General features: G+C 48.4%; 1 protein-coding gene across 1 annotated transcript in view; it reads left to right on the plus strand.

The window, feature by feature from the left end:
• VEPH1 (ventricular zone expressed PH domain containing 1) overlaps positions 1-17679 on the plus strand; it is a gene marked incomplete at both ends in the record, with an annotated part of 48246 nt that extends 30567 nt beyond the window's left edge. Inside the window, 5 exons of the mRNA XM_079539713.1 lie at positions 3057-3196; positions 4700-4834; positions 8829-8946; positions 14340-14476; positions 17443-17679. Of these exons, the coding sequence (XP_079395839.1) occupies positions 3057-3196; positions 4700-4834; positions 8829-8946; positions 14340-14476; positions 17443-17679 (767 nt within the window). The remainder of the gene's footprint in view (positions 1-3056; positions 3197-4699; positions 4835-8828; positions 8947-14339; positions 14477-17442) is intronic.
• Positions 17680-18106: the final 427 nt, after the last annotated feature.

Consider the following 18106-nt stretch of genomic DNA (forward strand, 5'->3'; position numbering starts at 1 on the left):
GCATTCCAGCCCTTCGTGGCTTGTGTTGATTACAGAGAGTAACTCAAATTAATTTCAAGTCTCTTACATCAAACCAGATTTTAATTTCCATCACATATCTCTCTGCCTGTTTGCTTACTTTTTTATGGTCAATGAGTTAACATGTCTCCACTCATAAAAGAGACATAACTATTTATTATTAAAGCTCATATTTCTGCAGGAATTTCTAAAGAAGGACAAAAATGTCAGGTCTGCTATTTGAAATTGTTATTATTATTGATGGAACTTTTGTTCCATAGAGTCACAGTGGAAACATGTGAGGGAGCAATCTGGCTGGAAGTGCTGAAGGCTGCAATCTTGTGTTAATCAATATTTTTAAATACATTGCTCCATTTGCTTTCTGAAGTACCTATTATGATATGTTCTGAGCATGTGACTATTTCAAAATTCATTCCAACTATTGTAATTTCCTGGAAATCCACATCTAGCATTCTTGGGGAAATTCCTTGAGCAGGGGCACATGTGCAGAACAGGAGATTTATGTGACTCATTCTAAATATGCTCAAAGAAATGTCTGCCTCCTTACACGGGGGACAGCTTTGTTCATATTTCAGATATTACACAAACCACTCCATCAAAAACCTGGCAGCTGATGGGCTTATATGATCCCCGCACACTATAAAGGCTCATTCAAACTTACCTGCTTCACTTTCTAAGTAAAACGTTCAGAAAATATTAACGTGTTTCTAAATGCGCACAGTCGGCCATGTGGGAACTTGTTGAATTGGAAATGTAGTATATCAAAGAGAGGGAATGCACACTATAGGCAGTTCAGAGCAGTCATAATTAACGACAGGCCAAGTGCTGTTCACTTCAGCAGGATTCAGAACCATGCTTGTGCTTCTAGTGCAGGTGTCCCACCTGTCTGCTGAGTTCCTCAGCTCTCAACCTGGATGCCATCCCCCAAAGCATTGCCTGGGCATGCTGCCTTGGGCAGGAGACACTTGTGTGCTTTTGGAAAGGCACAGAATTGGTGTTTGGAGCCCCTGCCAGGTATGGGACACCAGTACCAAGGGCATCGCTTCCAAGAGTTGGGAGATATTGAAGATTTTCCAGATGTGGTGCAACTGAACGTTCTCTGCGGGCTGGAAAGCAAACGGAGCAAAGAAGAATTACGAAGAAAAACAGATATGTCATGATGACATCATTAAGTGATTGTCTACATTGATTACAGTCTGAATCCTGAATGACAAAGCAGACCTGTGGGAGGAGTGCAAAGATCATCAGAGCCCCTAAATGCAGGAGACTGAACTGACCTGGGACTGCACAGTCCAGAAAGAGCCAGCTGGCAGGGCTCTGTAAATCAGAGATGACAGAAGATTCGCTGGGAGTGGTGGCTCACTGTCTGTCCTGTTATGCATATGGGAGAAGATGTAATGAAGTTGTCAGGAAGCAAACTCAACACATGCAAAATAGGAGCCTCTCACCACGTAATTAGCCGCATGTAATTTCATGGCAGAACTGATTGCTACAGTGCATTAATTATACTGAAAATTATACTGTACCTGCTTTCACAAGTGATTAGGTAAATTCCAGGCTAAGAGCCTTTCAGCCAGGCAAGTATCTGCCTTAAAAGAGCAGAGACCAGGGAGACCCAATGCATCATCCAGTTCTTAGGCACTGAAGCTGAATTCAATGAACAGCATCTCAGCCCCTCAGTATCATGCTCTGCTCCTGGTCCCGTGGTGCTCTGCCATGGGCACACATGTTCTGTGGCTTAGAGACAGAGTGCTGATAAAGGAGGAGGTGGCAGAGAAGCAGGTTGCAGCTGTCCTGAATCTGGTTGTTGTTAAGCACTCCGTTGTGCCGAGGGGTAATTGGTACCATACAGCGGAGGTGATGGAAAAGCTCACAGCTCCCCTGCAGTGCTCACCTCCGCCACAGCCCGGTGCTTCTGCACTGATTGGAAGCAGCTGTGGCCCTGATGGGGCCATGGAGCGTTGGGTGCTGCCAGGGCTCTGCTCTGCTGTGCCAGGGATATACCAGTAGGGATTTTATCCCGCAGAGCTGCTATGAGTGCTTGGATTTGACCCAAAGGCACAGGATGGTCCTTGTGCTCACAGGATCTGCAGAGATGTCCCCAGGGCAGGGGGCAGTTCAGCAGGAAGGTGGATGTGCTCATGGCCACATGGACCTCTCCAGACGCCATTTATCTGGAGGTAGCAGCCTCCCACTGCAGTTTGCTATTCCACACTGCAGAAGCCAGGGGCCATGGCCATAGGAGTGGCACCATCTTGACCTCATGCAGTGGTGAGCAGCCCTCGGTGCTGGTGCTGAGCAGAGGGACGCCCTCCCAGGTGCATCATAATCCCGACAGTGAAGGGCGAAGGAAGGCAGGCTAGGTTAGGTTAGGAAGGCAGAGAACAGTAATGAAGTTGAGCCAATCTGTGTGCTCCCAAATGTGGCCTTTGCCACTCAGATTTGAGCTCTGTTCTGATGGTGCTGCAGGAGCCGCCCAGTGCCCGTCAGCATCATGCCATCTGTGTGACAACATGCGTGCCCTGCACTGAGCCATGTGCATGCATGGCTGGTGGTGCTCCAAGAGGTGATCATTTCCTGAAGCTGACTGCTCCAATCGTTACCCTTTTCTCCTACAGTTATTCTTTGCATCCCTATCTATAACCCAAACTGAAGGGAAACTGAGGAAACAGAAAATGGTTGAAAACCGCCGTTATAAAAGTCATATTCATTTCCTCTTCTCCAGCTCCGTGTCTATGGGTGGGTTTGATTCCAGATGGGAAGCTGATAAGCATACCTCCTCTCCTATTAACAGGCTTCACTTAATGGTACAAGATTACCACTGTAATTCAAATAATGCATGGATTGTTCCCAAGCAGTGGGTTACCTACCTGTACCTAGAAAGCTGGAGCAGCTCTGCTGACACACACTCGTGCTCACATTCATTAACCTGGGCACTGTGTGCACCAGAGCCATCCCCAGGCATGGCAGTGCCCAGCTAGGGGCAGCTATACCTCTGGTATGCGTCTGACTTTCATATTCTTTCTACTTACTTTCAGATACCGTGAGAAGCTGTGTAGCAAAGCTGTTCTTCAGCTGTCCCCTGAAGGGCCATTACTGCCTCTACAGCAAATCCAGCTTCACGCTGCTCAGCCCTCAGCCTCCACTGTGGATCCACATCATGTTCCTCTTCCAGCAGGTGTGTGCAGGGCAATGGTGGGGCACATCTCTGATGTTGTGCTTGGAACAATGTTTTAGGGGTTAATCTGTCGGGATGCACTCCTAATCAGCTGGGTGAGCTTTTGTGACTCGAGTGATTGCTCACCTCTGAGGTTACATCATGGCAGATTGAGGTGGTTTTGCAGTTTGTAAGGATTTCTCTTAATTGGTACACTGTTCAAGATGAACTTATTGTAAAACAACTGGGTCCTAAATTGTTTTTTAACCTAAATAGATTTGATCACTGTCATTCACCCTACCCTAGTGCACCCTCCGAAATGCAAAGGGTTTATCCGGAATGTGGAGCTGATACACAGTGAATGATGCTGTGAAGTCGGCAGGTCAGGTCACTCCTCCCTCTGTTCCTAGAAATGAGTATAGAAATGGTTGGAAAAAACAATAATGCAGTATGGCTGTGATGCCTATTTCACAATTTCTGCAGATTTCCACACTGGTCACCGTGTTTCTGTTCACTGATTGTTGCTCACACTATGTTCTCTTGGACTCCGCAGCAGTAGAAGCAAGAAATACTTTTTCTCTATGGTCTCCAGAGCAGACCCTCAATTTCAAGGCTCTGCTTTTTATTGAATTTCAGAAATTTTAATGGGTAGCTGTCTCGTGTTTCAAACATCTCAGATGGAAGTTGTGAAACTCATGTACTGCTGTTTTCTTGGCTGGGCAGCTCTCGGTCAGAAGGAAGGCAGCTCATTTCAGTGCAGAGCTGATTGTCAGACAGAAGAGTGATAATTAACAAGAGGAAGAAAATGAGAATATGAGTACCTGACACAGGAGGTGCTCTTGGATTCGGTCATTAAAATCATGCTGTACCACCATAAGACTCGGGGTTGGTTTCCCCCATTGGTGTGCAGTGCCCAGCACTCCCCCTCAGTTGGTCTAAGCCCCAGCTAACAGGCTGCAGGCTCCTCATGCCCAGCGGCAGCCCCAGGCACTTTTTTTCTCAGCTCTAATTCAGGCAGAGCAATCCAGCTGGGTTGCACGTGTTGTGCAATCCAGCATTAGAAGTACGGAACATTGGATTTGCTTGTGTGCTCTTAACTTGGCTCCAGCATGCAAATGCATTTTCTATTTACAAGATCATGTTGTAGATATAGTAGAGGAATAACGCTAAGCTCTCTTAGCCACTCTTTTAATATTGGCTTTGTATGCAGTTCATATGGTGAAGAAACTACCAGCACTGCAACAGTAGAGTATTTCAAGGCAGCTGGTTGCATCCCAGACCACTGAGGCAGGAGGTCTTGGAGGTGACAGCCCTTTCAGCTCAGTGCAAAGCCCCAGGAGCAGGTGAAACCTGTGGGCATTCATCTAACATTGTGCATGTACATCCATCATCACTTCTGAAAGAGAGATGAACTAGTTGCTTGTTACCTGCGTGGCTGCCGTGGTATGAAAAGGAACAAGATGCTCTTGGTTAATGGCTGAGCCAAAAATGCTCCAAATGCACTTTCCAACATTTTTTTTTCAGAGCCTGTTTGCTGAACCTTTGTCAATGCAGAGTAGTTCAGTGCAAGTCCTCAAGGCCCTATGGGAGAAGACACAGCTCAAGGGGACGCACAGTTTTGAAACTGCCATGATCCAGTCTACATTCCCACACCAAAAGGTAAGTATGCTTTTCCTCTGAGAGAAAAAAAAAAACTTTTAAAATAGCTGTAACGAGTGTTTGCTGTGCTCTCATTGTGAAAAACAAGCCCTTTTCCCTTCCTTCTTCCCTTCCCATCCATCAGAAGTTCTGCAGATTAGGAAGTCCAGGGAGGTGGTGGAGTCACCATCCCTGGAGGCGTTGAAGGGATGTATAGATGTTGTACCGAGGGACATGGTTTAGTGGGAAATATTGTGATAGGTGGATGGTGGATGGTTGGACTGGATGATCTTAGAGCTCTTTTCCAGCCTTGGTCATCCTATGATTCTAAGTCTGCTTCTGAGTCACGCAGCTGCTGGGAAATTTGCCTCCTTAAACACAGACTTGACTGTTATGAAGATGATCATTTGCACACTCACCATTGCTTGCCCCCACCAGTTAAAAAGATTACTCTTTCAAAGCTGTTTACTGTCTCCAGGATTTCAGAGAATGCCATTTCAAAGCTGTTAATCGGGCTTCTTGGAAAAGGACGCTATAGGATTGTGAAACAAATATCTGTTCATCCCCGAACATCTCCATCCAGCGAAATGGGATGAAATGCACTGTCAAACACGGTTTTAAAACACTGTCTCTCAGGACATTGGAGGCATAAACATGTTTGGCTGAATAAGATTAATTTACAAAAGTTGTGGGCAGTTTGAAAACAGGAGTTTTATTAGAGACAGCATCTGAACCCCCAAGCTTGCATTGGACAGAGCAGGGAGCTGCTGCCGCAGTGTGAGAGCAGTGGGTCACAGCTTATGGGCCACTGGACATAGGCTCGGCAGAGTCCCCATCCGGGCTGTTATCTGCATGGAAATCCCAGCTGGAGTCATCCAGAGACATGAGGGATGTCTCTGTTTGCACAGTGCCATTTAACTTGGATCCTTGTCATTGGTCAGGTCAGAACTGGTGGAGCACAGAAGGGTTTGGGGTGAATAAAGGGTTTGGAAAAGAACGTGCTTTCATGAGGCTTAGCTATAGTGCCCTGTGTGTTCCCATTCTGAAAAATGCCTCGAAATGTCATCAGTCCCCAGCGCGTTGGTTGCACAATCCTGCTGCCGTCAGAGAGGCATTCAGCCTGTTTGGGGAACTCCTGGCACTGCCCAACAGGAAGAGCATCTCCCAGTTCCTGAAGTAGTGGGGCTGAAAAATGAGATGCTGATCATTTGTGATGGAATGGATGGGCAGAGGGAGCTCCAGGAGATGCTGGTTATGGGAAGAGATCCGGAGGCCAAGGACTGTTGGACTGATGTGATGCACCTGAGAGGGGAATGGCTTTGGCGGTGCTCCCCGCAGCGTGCTGCTGCAACTACTTCCTCCATTTTTGTTTTGCATGTAACATAGAATCTGAATTTGGGTTCCGTGATGTTTCTGTTGAGCAACTGTGTGAAGTTTGATGGAGCTCTCATGGACGGGGACCTGGGCCTGCTGGGTGGAAGGAGGGTTCCTTTACCTTTCCCTGCCAAAACCTGATGGGAACACTCATGGTGTGACCCAGCCATCGCTCTGCCCAGCAGGCTGTGCTTCCCAAAAACCTAATGCTTTGGTGTCCAAAGTCTTCCTGTCACCAATGGACTCCAAAATAGCGAATGATTTGACAAAACAATTGCTGCTGTTAATCCCGCTCCTCTTCTAATAGCACAGAAAGCAGATTTCTGGATGTTTTCCTTTAAAATGTTTTGAAATCTCTTGATGACGTTTGGAATACGCTGAGAATGAACACCGTGTTCTCTACCCAAGTCTACCCACCCCGTGTTACAGCACTGTCTGAATGGCTGTGCCAGAACTGGGGATGCTGATGATGATGTGGGAGCATGCAGGGAACACTGCAGGCTGGCAGCCAGCAGGCACCCAGCAAAGCCAATGCTGTGACCTCTGCTCCATTATAAATCAATGCAGACGTTTCCTTGATGCGTATTTGAAAGGGTGTTGCAAACCAGCAGGAAAAGCTATTGCACTAGTGATTTATCCCAAAGTAAATTCTGAGCAGTATTTCCAGCTTCACCTCGCTGTCGGAATTCAGAACTGGGCCAACCAGTGCATGCAAGGAATTGCAGCAGATGCCTTGCAGTGAGAATGCCCGTATTGCTGGGCAGTGCTGTCCCAAAAGCCAAATGGACAACGGAATCGTGCCACAAAAAATATTGATTCAACGCAGCTCAAAACGTGCCGGGAGTAAAGTGCTTCCAGATGTGCATCCCTACAGATCTCCATTCCGTTGCCTCACTGCTCTCTACCCAGGCGTACGAAGGTTGTGCTGGTTGCAGCTGTGCAGAGTGTGTTGTGTTGCATCGTGGTGTGTCAGAGAAGACATTTGGTTCCCTCTGAGTGCCTCTTGCTGAGCAGCTTTGCAGGAGAATTGTTCACATTTTTAAGCCACTGTTGGCTCTGTCCTTCTCTGCTCTTTGTCTGCCTTCTCCCTCTGTGCAGCAGAATGAGGTGCTGCGTTCTCACAGTGCGGTCACTGACGTTTCCCAGATGATGGAGGGCAGGATGAGATGCATCTCTCCTCTCCAGTGAGTCATTTTCCCCATGCTTCATCTCCCAGAATCAGCTCCTTGTTTTGGCATACAAGGAATACAGAGTGAAAAAGGACAATGGCTGCCTCAGTATTTCCCCAGCATTTGCCTTTCACGTGGCTCATTGCAGACGTTGGAAGGTTTCCCTCAGGATCCCAGGCTTCTTGTTCAGCTCCATCCTCACAGTGCCCTGCACAGACCCACTGGGAGCAGTGCCCCATGTGCTTTGTCCACCTCACAGCCCCCAGGTGGGTGGGAGGATGGTAGGGGAGGCTGTGCACCTCTCCCATTGCACAGCACAGCAGCCAGACATGCTCCTGAGCTGCATGCAGTTCCTCTTCAGGGGGCAGTAAGCACCTCAGCAATGCAGACAGAGCAGTGCAACCACATTGTGCTGTGTTGTGCAGTGCCCTGGGGCAGGGCACGCAGCCCTTCCTGCCCCAGCAGATAGAAAAGGTGAGAATGGCACAGCTGCCCTTTGCTCAGTGGGGTGAGCCCATATCCCTGGCAGCACAGGGTTTTGTTCCCATCTACTGCATGAATTCTTGTTTTCTTCGGGCTGTGCTGCAGACTGGTGATGCTCCTGAGGAAAACAAGCAGGAATGTTTTCTGAGCCTTCCTGCCTGCTCCTTCTGCACAGAGAGCATTGTGGTTGTTGTTATCTGAAGTCCATTTAAATGTGAGGTCATCATCTTTATAAAAATTAAATGGTGGGTTTTAAATGACAACAAATTACACCATGTTTTAATGGCCTCAGACAGAGCATCTCCTGGCTCCTTCTGGGAGCTGCAGCTGAGCTTTCTGCAGGCCTTTCATAGAGTCAGGCATCACCTTGGCTTTTTGGCCCAGCCCTCACTTTGCTGCCTGCTCTCAGTGGAAGGATAGCATCACGTGTACCTGGATGTGTTTTGTGCAGGATAAATCCATCCTGTTGTTGCTTCATTTCTGGAAACATTCACATTGACATTTTAAAATGTTATTATTATAGTGCTTCTTCTATGGGGCGTGGGTTCAGAACTTTCTTCTTTATAAACAACAACAACAAAAAGAGAACAGAAAAAGGGAAAGAGCAGCCGCTCCCTCTGGCTGCACTGGGAACCCATGGACAGATCTGACCTGCTGTCAGACAGGAGGTCCCCAGCATGTGGAACCACTGCCCTGGGGGTCCTGGTGAACACTGAGGGCTGGAGGAAAGGAGGGGCTCAGCTGTGGGCTCTGGTGGAAGGGAGGTGGAAAGCACTCAGCCCCACGATTTGCTTCTAGAGAGCTGTTGCAGTGGGTGCTGCCAATGGCAGAGAGAAATGTCCTGCTCAGCAATATACCTGGGCATAAAAACAGCCTGGGCAGGCTGTTTTTCAGCATGAGACCAGTGAGAGAGGGCACTTGTCAGCTCCTGCTGTGATGCAGGGTCCTGAAGCATAAGGGGGTTTGGTTTCTCTTCCTTATTGGCCCAGGATCTGGACCACGTGCAGATGCACCTGGAAGAAGTGAGGTTCTTTGATTTATTTGGCTACAGCGAGGAAGCGGGAGCCTGGCAGTGCTTCATGTGCAACAACCCTGAGAAGGCAACAGGTGAGTGCTCTGCTGGCGGGCTGCAGCCAGGGGTGCATAGCAGTGTGGTTCTGCACTGTGCAGGAGTGCTGCTGGTGGTGGTGGTTGTGCAAAAGCAAAGCTAGCTTTCCAGAGTAGCAGAGATGCTGTCTGTTTCCATTGGAACTCTCCATGAAATTCATCTCAGCGTTCCTGGTGAGATTTGGAATGTAAACCCACAGCTGTGCATGATTGCTAATGCGTGGGGAGGGCTCTGTGCCCATCCTGCAGCACACAGATAATGGGGCTGCCTCTGCCTGGCTGCATCCCATATGCCATCCCTTAGGGGCCATCAGCACTGATATTGCACCTGACCTCTGTCCTCTGTCAGGGCATCCCAGGGAGGTTGTCCAGGGACTCCACTTCCTTTAACATCATTGTGTCTGTAGGGCACATCTTAAGAGCAATGCAGCACTTAGGAACAGCCTTGATACTTCAACTACGTTAGAAAATAAGGTAAGGAGAAATGAACTTTGTCCCAGGTAAAAGATTCTGGTTCAGGATGGCTTTTTCTTGGACGATTTTGCCACAAGTTGACTGCATGCACAATTCTGGCTGAGAACTATGAATAATTTGGCCAAGCCTTTGAATAGCTTGCTGATTCAGCTATCTGCTTGAGCAGCTGTCCTCATTCCGTGGGGCATTTCCCACTCTTCCTCCTTCTGTAGCTCTCATATGGGACTCATCTATCGCAGGAGAAGTCATGCTCTGAGCTGTAAGTCAGTCCAGTGGCCTTACTGTGCTTTGTCCATCACATCAGAATGAGATGGATGTCAAGCCATGAGGAAAATGAGCCCATCTTGTTTAAAACACCAAATCTTATTGGAGCTCGCTCCTCAGTTTTTAATGCCCTGAGAAGTCCAAGTGAATGAAACTGCTTAGTGGTAATACAGCTCAGATGCACGAGAGGGAGGAAGATAGTGCTTAGTGGATGAAAACCTGCAGGTAAACGTTCCTGAAATGGGGGTGTGGAGGTATGGGAAGAGTGGTGCCAGAGTGGGAGACACTCGGAGCTCATTGGGGGGGGGTTATAAGACAGAAGAAAGGGATCCAAGGTCTCCTGGAGTGGGATAGAAATGTAAAGGCTGCGACACATCTTTTATCCTGTTCCACAGTGGGACAGAGCCTTTGGAAATCCCAAGTACTTTTGAAAGACAAGAAAGTCATTCCTCCCTCTCAGCAATGCTGTTTAGCAACCCAGTCCTTCAAGAAGGAATTCAGAAGCAAATTCTTTTTCCATTATTTTCATTTGTTTTCTGCTAATGTTGGGTTTTTGTGACATTTTTTCGATACCGTGTTGCAAGATGCCATTTATCCTGGGGACTTAGGGAAGGATTATGCCCTGAAGCCTGGATCTTGCTGTGCTCTGTGGTGCTGTTTGCAGATGCAGTTGTGCTTCAGCAATGCAGTGGATGAACCCAAGGCAGCAATCAGCGCAGAGAAAGTTTGACCATTTCACATGCATTCTTCTCACTTGAAAGCATTACTTAGACAACCACATTCTTCCAGAAGTGCTGCTAAATCATCCTGAGTTGTTTTGCTCCTGCTCCCCCTGAGCCAAGGAGGGAGAAAGCATTCCTGCAAGCCCGACTCATCTGCCCACATCCACGCACGCTGGCTCTGCTGCTGGTCCCAGAGCTGGGAAGACCAAACTGCACCATTTTCTATTTTTGTTTTTTTATAACAATAACCATTCAAGTGTGGATGTAAGGCTTTAGAAGCGTTAGTCAGCACTGCGTGCCTCTCGTTGGGAAAAGCTGGCTTTTAGGAGCTGTGTTTCAACATAACCTCCCGCGCTGACAGTTGACTTGCAAGCCTTTGCACACCAAAAATTCAGTAAAACCACTTGATAGCCTGCGAGGGAATTGCAGTGCATGCCTTGTTCTGGAAGCTTACAAAGAAATCGCAGTAATCCCCGTGGGCTGCAGAGGAGACATCGTGCCCATGGGCAATGATTCGGGTAAAACGGAGGGCTTTTTATGAATTCCTCCTTCAAAAAGCAATTCGCTCAGAAGAGCCCACGCCGTGTTAACTTGGGGATGCATTTATCTTTTGCTAGCAGTGGTGATTATCTGGTGAACCGAAATATCCCCGCTGTAATGCTTGCTTGAAAATCATAAAAAGTGGCATTCAGCAACGTGTCCTTTCCAGGTTTTCAACAGAACCAAATGCGATGATTAATGAAGGAGAGCCAATCCATATTCCCTTAGGTTAATTGCATTTATCTTCTGCCTGCCACCCACACATTCCATTCTTTCAAGTTAAGAGGGGCTTATTATCATTGAGATCATTCATGATGGGACTGAATTTTTGTGGATGGCTTCGTTTCATCAAACAGAAGATTTAATGCTTTGCTTTTTTCTTGAGTTCATCTTGGAAGGGTGTCAGGTTTTGTTTTGTTTTTGTTACTTTTGTTCAGTACCCAAACAACTCAGAGCTTGGCGCACTGTAATTCTGCAAAGAAAACAAGATACAGGCAATACACAATAATTCCAGCTTACATCATGGTGGACACTTACATCAGTGGGAATTATTTGGGGTTGAATTGATTTTGGAGTTAGTCTTCCTCCACTGCAATTGTTTAAAAAGCAACGGATATTATGTAGGAAAAAAAACATCGTTTTTATTTTTAGGGTACTATTTAGTATAGACCCAGTCCAATAATGCTTACGTGGAGAAAATCTCTCCCCTTTGATCAGTATCACGCCAGCATACTTCTCTAAAGATGCCTAAACCTGTTCTTTAAAAGTAAGTGAAGGACAACTCAGGAGTTGTTGCTTAGGTAAATCGACCTCCTGCTAAAATGTGGGATTATTTCTGCCTTGTTGCTGAGCTCTGGATCTCAAGGTGCCCTTCCCTGTTCTGAGGAAAATTGCTCTATGTAGACTTTATCACGTCACATCTAGACCTGTGCTTGAGAAACTGGAGAGAATGACTTTCTCAGTTTCCCATGACATGAATGGTCGGATAGCAGATCAGCCATTTTTGTATCGCTCTTCTGGAGCCTTCTCAGTTTGCCTAGAGCTGAGCAAATCAAAACTGGACACGATATTCTGGTGATTAGTATGTGTATAGAGAAAGTGCACGTTCCACCTGCCAGCTGATGGCACTTTTTTAATCCTTCTAACTGCATTAAAAATGCGGATGCTTCTTCCACATAACGATGCTCTGTGTGGTAAGCCACGGGTCAGCAGGAACTGAGCTTGGTTCTGGCAAGAGTTCACAGTGATTCTCTGCCTTCCTGGGGCAGTGTGGGTCCACTCCCGATGCCCTGTGCCTGCACGGCCCCATGCATGGATTCCTACTTTGCACACACCGTGCATTCAATGGTGGCCAAGTAAAATCCCAGTAAGGACTGGGGTGGGCAGCCCTGGGAGCTTTGGGGAAGTTCAGATCAGCTGCAAAGGGAAGTTTTCCCACTGCAGGGATGGTCAGTCATTGGGGCAGCTTGACTGGAAGTGTCGCTGAGATTTTCACATCCCAAATCATTAAATCTTTGAGCAGCCTGGCCTGACCCCAGAGCCAACCTTGCTCTGAGCAGGAGGTGGGATGACCAACCCCTCGAGCTCCCTTCCAGCTGAATTATTCTGCCTCTCTGTGAAGTTAACTGCAATCAAAACAAGCAAAAAGGACTTAGAAAAAAAGATTGGAAAAGAGCTTCATTCTTATCTTTCATGAATCTTTTTCTTCTAATCAGACCCTCAGACATACTGGCATCTGCTTCATTATCACAACTTTGGAAGCTGACATCAGAATTCCCCATGGACCTCTTAGTGGATGTAGGCGAGAAGCGCTCTGTTATCATTGGTTCCAGCCCCGAGTGCTTAAAGACAGACCAGCATTTCTCCAGTAAATCCCGTTTGTGAAAGACTTTGGCCATGAAAATCCAGTTTAGGCCAAAATTGCACGTTAACTTCCTTTCCCATGTTGCTTTCCTGACCACCAACCATCTCAGTGCCCAAACGTTTTGTGCCTTAAAGCTTCTTAGTTTGGCTTAAAACATATTCCTACTGCCCTGGAATCAGTACTGCTTCACAAAGCCTAAGTTGCTGATTGAGCAACTGATTGAGCAACTGTCTTTCCATATCAAATCTTTCTATAGCTCCATCCAGATGACATCAAGGTCTGAAAGTTACTGTGCACGTAATGAGTCATTTAGAGTGTTCATTCAGAAAAAAGATTCTTTCCACCAAGAGGCTGCTCACGTGAATGGCAAATGATGGGAATGATGGAGGTGTGGGGCTGCGAGGAGTGCAGAATGACCTCTCTTTATCACAGGAATCACCGGCACGGTTCCCTATTGTGTCTAAAACTTGGCCACCCCATTTTCATTCAGTGTATCTCCTTCCAGAGACGGAAATATTTACAGTCTTTCATGAGGAAATTGAAGCAGTACACACTGAAGACCCCCAAAGCGTGTGTTACTGCCAATGTAAACAGTGCTGGGGAAAAAAACCACATTCCTGATCTAAACCTGCTGCATCTGTCACCGCCTTCTGCCCCAGCTGTAGGAGCACCACAGTGCAGCTGGGGGGAGCAGAAGCTGTTGTGTCTCCCTCTCTTCCTCCTGGCTGACCTGGGCAGATCTTTCATTTAACACACGCTCCATACCGATGGCACTCACCCATGCATTGCACAAGTCCTGTTTTTGCTGTTGCCACCCAGGGAAGCAGAAAGGCGGTGGTGTTGGTTGATGATAAGTAAGTGAATTTTGCTGCAACAGGCTCAGGGGAGGTTTAGGTTGGATATCAGGGAAAACAACTTTACAGAAAGGGTTGTTAAGCAATGGGCTGCCCCATGGTTGAGTCACCACCCCCGGACGTGCTTAAAAACCGCTTGGATGTGGTGCTCAGGGACACGATTCAGCAGAGGGCTGTTAGAGTGGTATGGATAGGTTGGGGTTGGACTTGATGATCTTTAAGGTCTTTTCCTACCTGAGAAATTCTATGATTCTATGAAAAATGTGGGTGTGCAGCTGGAAGCACAGGCAAGCCATGCTGGTGGGCACACAGCAGTGAGTGGGGAGCGAGATAACCTGTCCATAGCACTGCAGAGCAGGAGCAGAACTCTGTGCTGAACTCTGCAGCGTGGCGTGAAGCCATACAGATAACATAAGTGCTGGCCTCCAGTTGTACAGAGTAATAAATTCTTGCAGGGCTGAGGAACAATTGGGAGGCGTGATGCTGAGGATAAGTATGTGATGAACGAGGGACTGAAGGAAGAATTGCAGCCTGCTGCAGCTGCCAGGCCTCCCAGGCAATGTATGACTAAGGCTGGGCGCTGGGGTCAGGAGGAATACAGGCAGAGCTGTCAGCCAAACTGTGGATATTCAGCACTCTGTGGAGATAACCCCTGCTCTGTGATCTCCCCCACAGAAGTGAACCAGGACGGGCAGCCGCTGATGGAAGGCAAGCTGAAGGAGAAGCAGGTCCGCTGGAAGTTCATCAAGAGGTGGAAAACTCGCTACTTCACCCTTGCTGGAAACCAGCTGCTCTTTCGGAAAGGAAAATCCGTAAGTGTGGAACACATCAGCTCACCTTCTGTGTTTATCTCCTCTGCATCACCATTCCCAGGGGCTCCACCACATGGCTTTTGCCACGGACCTCACGCTCCACCCAGCCGCCTCCAGCTGAGCCTTTGCTCCCGGCGCCTGCTGGAGAAACCAGTTCTATCCCAGCTGACACCAGGGTGCTCCAGCACCACGAGTGCATCCACCACCAATGGAACGGTGATGTAAATCTGGCTGTCCATCCTGCCTAGCAATTATTACACTGCATAAACACCACTTCAATAAACTCCGCTTAGATAAATATATTTTCCCCCTTGCAGAGTGTTCCCATAACAGGCATTGTTTGTGCAGGAAGTGCAGGTTTGTTTAAGGCAAGGTGATGCCAAAGCGCTCCTCTCCCAAAGGAGCCCAGTGTTGTCTTTCACTTCTTGCCCTCATCTAAATTCAGGGCAACTCTGCTGAAATTTCTGTGAAATCATTTGTAAGTGACACCAGTGTGACTCAGAGTCAAGTTCATTGCTGGGCATGGATGAGCAGGTAATTAAATCCAGTCCTCATTAGTTCTTACTTGCCCATTAGTAGAAACTAACTATCCTCAGCTGTTCACAATGAGGATTATCAAACATGGCGCAAAAAAAGGCCTTTTATTTTTCTTGCAACAGCACTCTCTTTGGTAATCCAAAAGTAGCAGCATCCTCCAGCTGCAGCCAAGCCTTAATATTTCTGGTAAATAATCTTTTTCATTGCAGAAACCCAGCAAAGCTCTTTAAGCCTCTGAAATGGCTTCCTGAGCCCCTTCCTCTGAGGACTGCAGCAGGGAGGGCATTGGCCCTTGCAAACAGAACAGCTTTTTCTTTACTTTCTGGTGACTTATTCTGATGAATTGAGATTTTGAAGACATTTCAATCCATATAGAGCCTCAGCTTCTGCTCAGGACTGGCCGAGGTTCACTTTTTGTAGTGCTGGAGTAGTTGTCATTTCTTTTAGCGTGGTGGTTGGCTGAAGGAAATGCATTTAACGGAATGGATTTAATTAGCTGTGCAAACAAGGCAGGCAAAAGTCACACTGAACACCTTGATTCCCCCGGGATGCTATTGGCGTGGAGCAGTCGCCCCAGCACTGTGCTCTCAGGGCTCTCCAGGTTGATGTGAGGAGATGGTCAGACAGCAGAGTTTGCTAAATGGCAGAACTCATGTGGGTTAACTTTCCTTTCTTAGCTGTCAGATCCAAGCCTCTTTGTTTCCTCTGGAGCTGCACACAAATATCTGGCTCCTCGAGGAGCAGACTGGCATCCAGCCCCCAGGGACTGAGGTGGTTGTGCCTGGGCAATCAGTCCTCCAACTGCTGCCTTATATCCTGTTACCACTACATTTTTTGCTTAAATTAGAGAGTTGAGATGTTAACCATTGCCTGGGCTGCAGCACGGGAGCCCCCATGCCCTGCAGCAGCCTGCGTTGTATGCAGACCTGGGTTTGACTGTTGCACACACCAGCAGAGGGGCTTCCCTGGCTGTGCATCGTGCTCTGTCTTGCTTCATGTCTGCATCTGGTGGGAAGGGGCAGTTTGCTCTCAGTGCCACAAGGTCTGTCCAGCATTGGACTGTGAGCAGACAGCGAGATGCTGTGCTGGGGCAGCAAGCAGCAGCAGGGAGGTCCCACCAGCAACAGGAATGGCTACAGGACACACCAATAGCACTGCAGCCACGAGGGCTGGTAAATAACTCTGTATTTAGAAAAGAAAGAGGTTCTGCCTCATCTGGTGCTCATTGCAGGGCTGAGTGGGACAGCTCTGCTCCAGCTGCACAGAAGATCCGGCACTGCTGCTGAGGGATGGGCACATGTGGGTGCTGGGACTGTCACACTGCTTGCCTGGAAGCCCAAAGCAGCACAGAGGAGGCACGGCAGGGCGGCCAGCTGGCTGTGAGTGCCTCTTTCCCACCGCAAACCTTTCCTCTGCAGATGTACCCACGTGGATGCTCTTTGCTCTGAGTAAGCAGTGGGATTGCCAGCGGGTGAAGGGAGGCAGGAGAAAACCAAAACAGAAGAGGTTCAAAATGAGCCACATCCCATAGTCCTGGAAAATTGTGGTAAACAGTATTCACAGAAATGTGCCATGGGTACAATCAGCTTTCTTGAGCAGCTTTCAGCAGTGTGTACACGACATCCCATCAAGGGAGCATAGTGGTTTTGCCCAGTACCTGTTGGCAGGTTTTCCCCCTGAGCTTGTTGTTGTTTTGCATTTGCTGTGATAAAATTCTCACTGTTTAACGCGGGTCTGATTTCAGTGCAGAGCTACTTATTGCTGTCATAGAATCCTAGAATGGCCTGGGTTGAAAAGAACCTCAACCCCTGCTGTGTGCAGGTCGCCAACCAGCAGACCAGGCTGCCCAGAGCCACATCCAGCCTGGCCTTGAATGCCTGCAGGGATGGGGCATCCACAGCCTCCTTGGGCAACCATAGAGCCTGAACTGGTGTTGGTGTTGTGTCCATGCATGGGGAATCCATGTGGTTGGAGCAGAAAGCTTTTGGAAAACCTGCCTTACTCCTCTTGCTAAAAAGCCTAAGAATCTCAACAGGAGAAGCATAGATAGCGTTGGGGGATTGGGGCTCACATGTCTCATCTGGAGACCGCAGCTCGTGTCTGTTTGGTGAGCTCACAGATCTCCCACAGGAAACTTCTGTGACTCTTTGCAGCCATCTCTGCTGCTCCCTGCATCCCATCCCCACTCTTACAGTGGCGCTGAGGTTTCACAGATGTGCTGCTCTCTGTTTTCAAACCACAGCACGACTGAGCTGTGCCATGCTCTCCATTCCCAATGAAAACCGCCGTGGCTTCCTTTGCATTCCCGACTCAGGCACGAAATACCTCTCCTGTTTTCCAAACCAGCACAAGGAGTGGCTGCTTCCCTTTTGGTAGAAGCCCCAGCATGCGAACTTGGTCCTGTTTATCTTCCCCACCCTGTGTTTCAGAAAGACGATCCCGAAGACTGCCCCATTGAGCTCAGCAAGGTGCAGAGTGTCAAAGTGGTGGCCAAGAAGCGCCGGGACCGCAGCCTGCCCCGGGCCTTCGAGATCTTCACCGACAGCAAGAGCTACGTCTTCAAGGCCAAGGATGAGAAGAGCACGGAGGAGTGGCTGCAGTGCATCAACGTTGCTATAGCACAGGCCAAGGAGAGGGAGAGCAGAGAGGCCACCACGTACCTGTAGGGCTGCAGTGCTGAGCATCCCACCGCTCTGCACCCTCCATGAGCTGCCCGGGGTGGTGGGCAGCTGCTGGGACATGGGAGGCTGTGGGGTGGCTGTAATGCTGCCAGAAGACCCAGTGCTGCCATCCGTGTGCAGGTAGAGACGGAGCTGCCACGTCCACATGCAAAGTACAGCTTTTCCTTCAGGCTGGTCGCCTCCAAGCTGGGAGATGTGGCTGGAAAGCAGCCCAGCTCCAATCCTACGGCTCAGGTGTCCATGGCCTTGGCACTGCTGGGAGCACCCCACGTCCCCGGGCTGCCTGCATTCCTCCATCTGCAAAACGATCGTCCTCCTCCTTATTTAACCTCAATGCCTCTTACCTTTTTCCTGTCCCTATGAATAAAAATCACAGTTGCTTCTCCCTTCAGGTCAGAGATGGGGCGATTTT

This window comes from Tetrao urogallus (genome assembly GCF_951394365.1).
Source record: "Tetrao urogallus genome assembly, chromosome: 9".
Lineage (NCBI taxonomy): Eukaryota > Metazoa > Chordata > Aves > Galliformes > Phasianidae > Tetrao > Tetrao urogallus.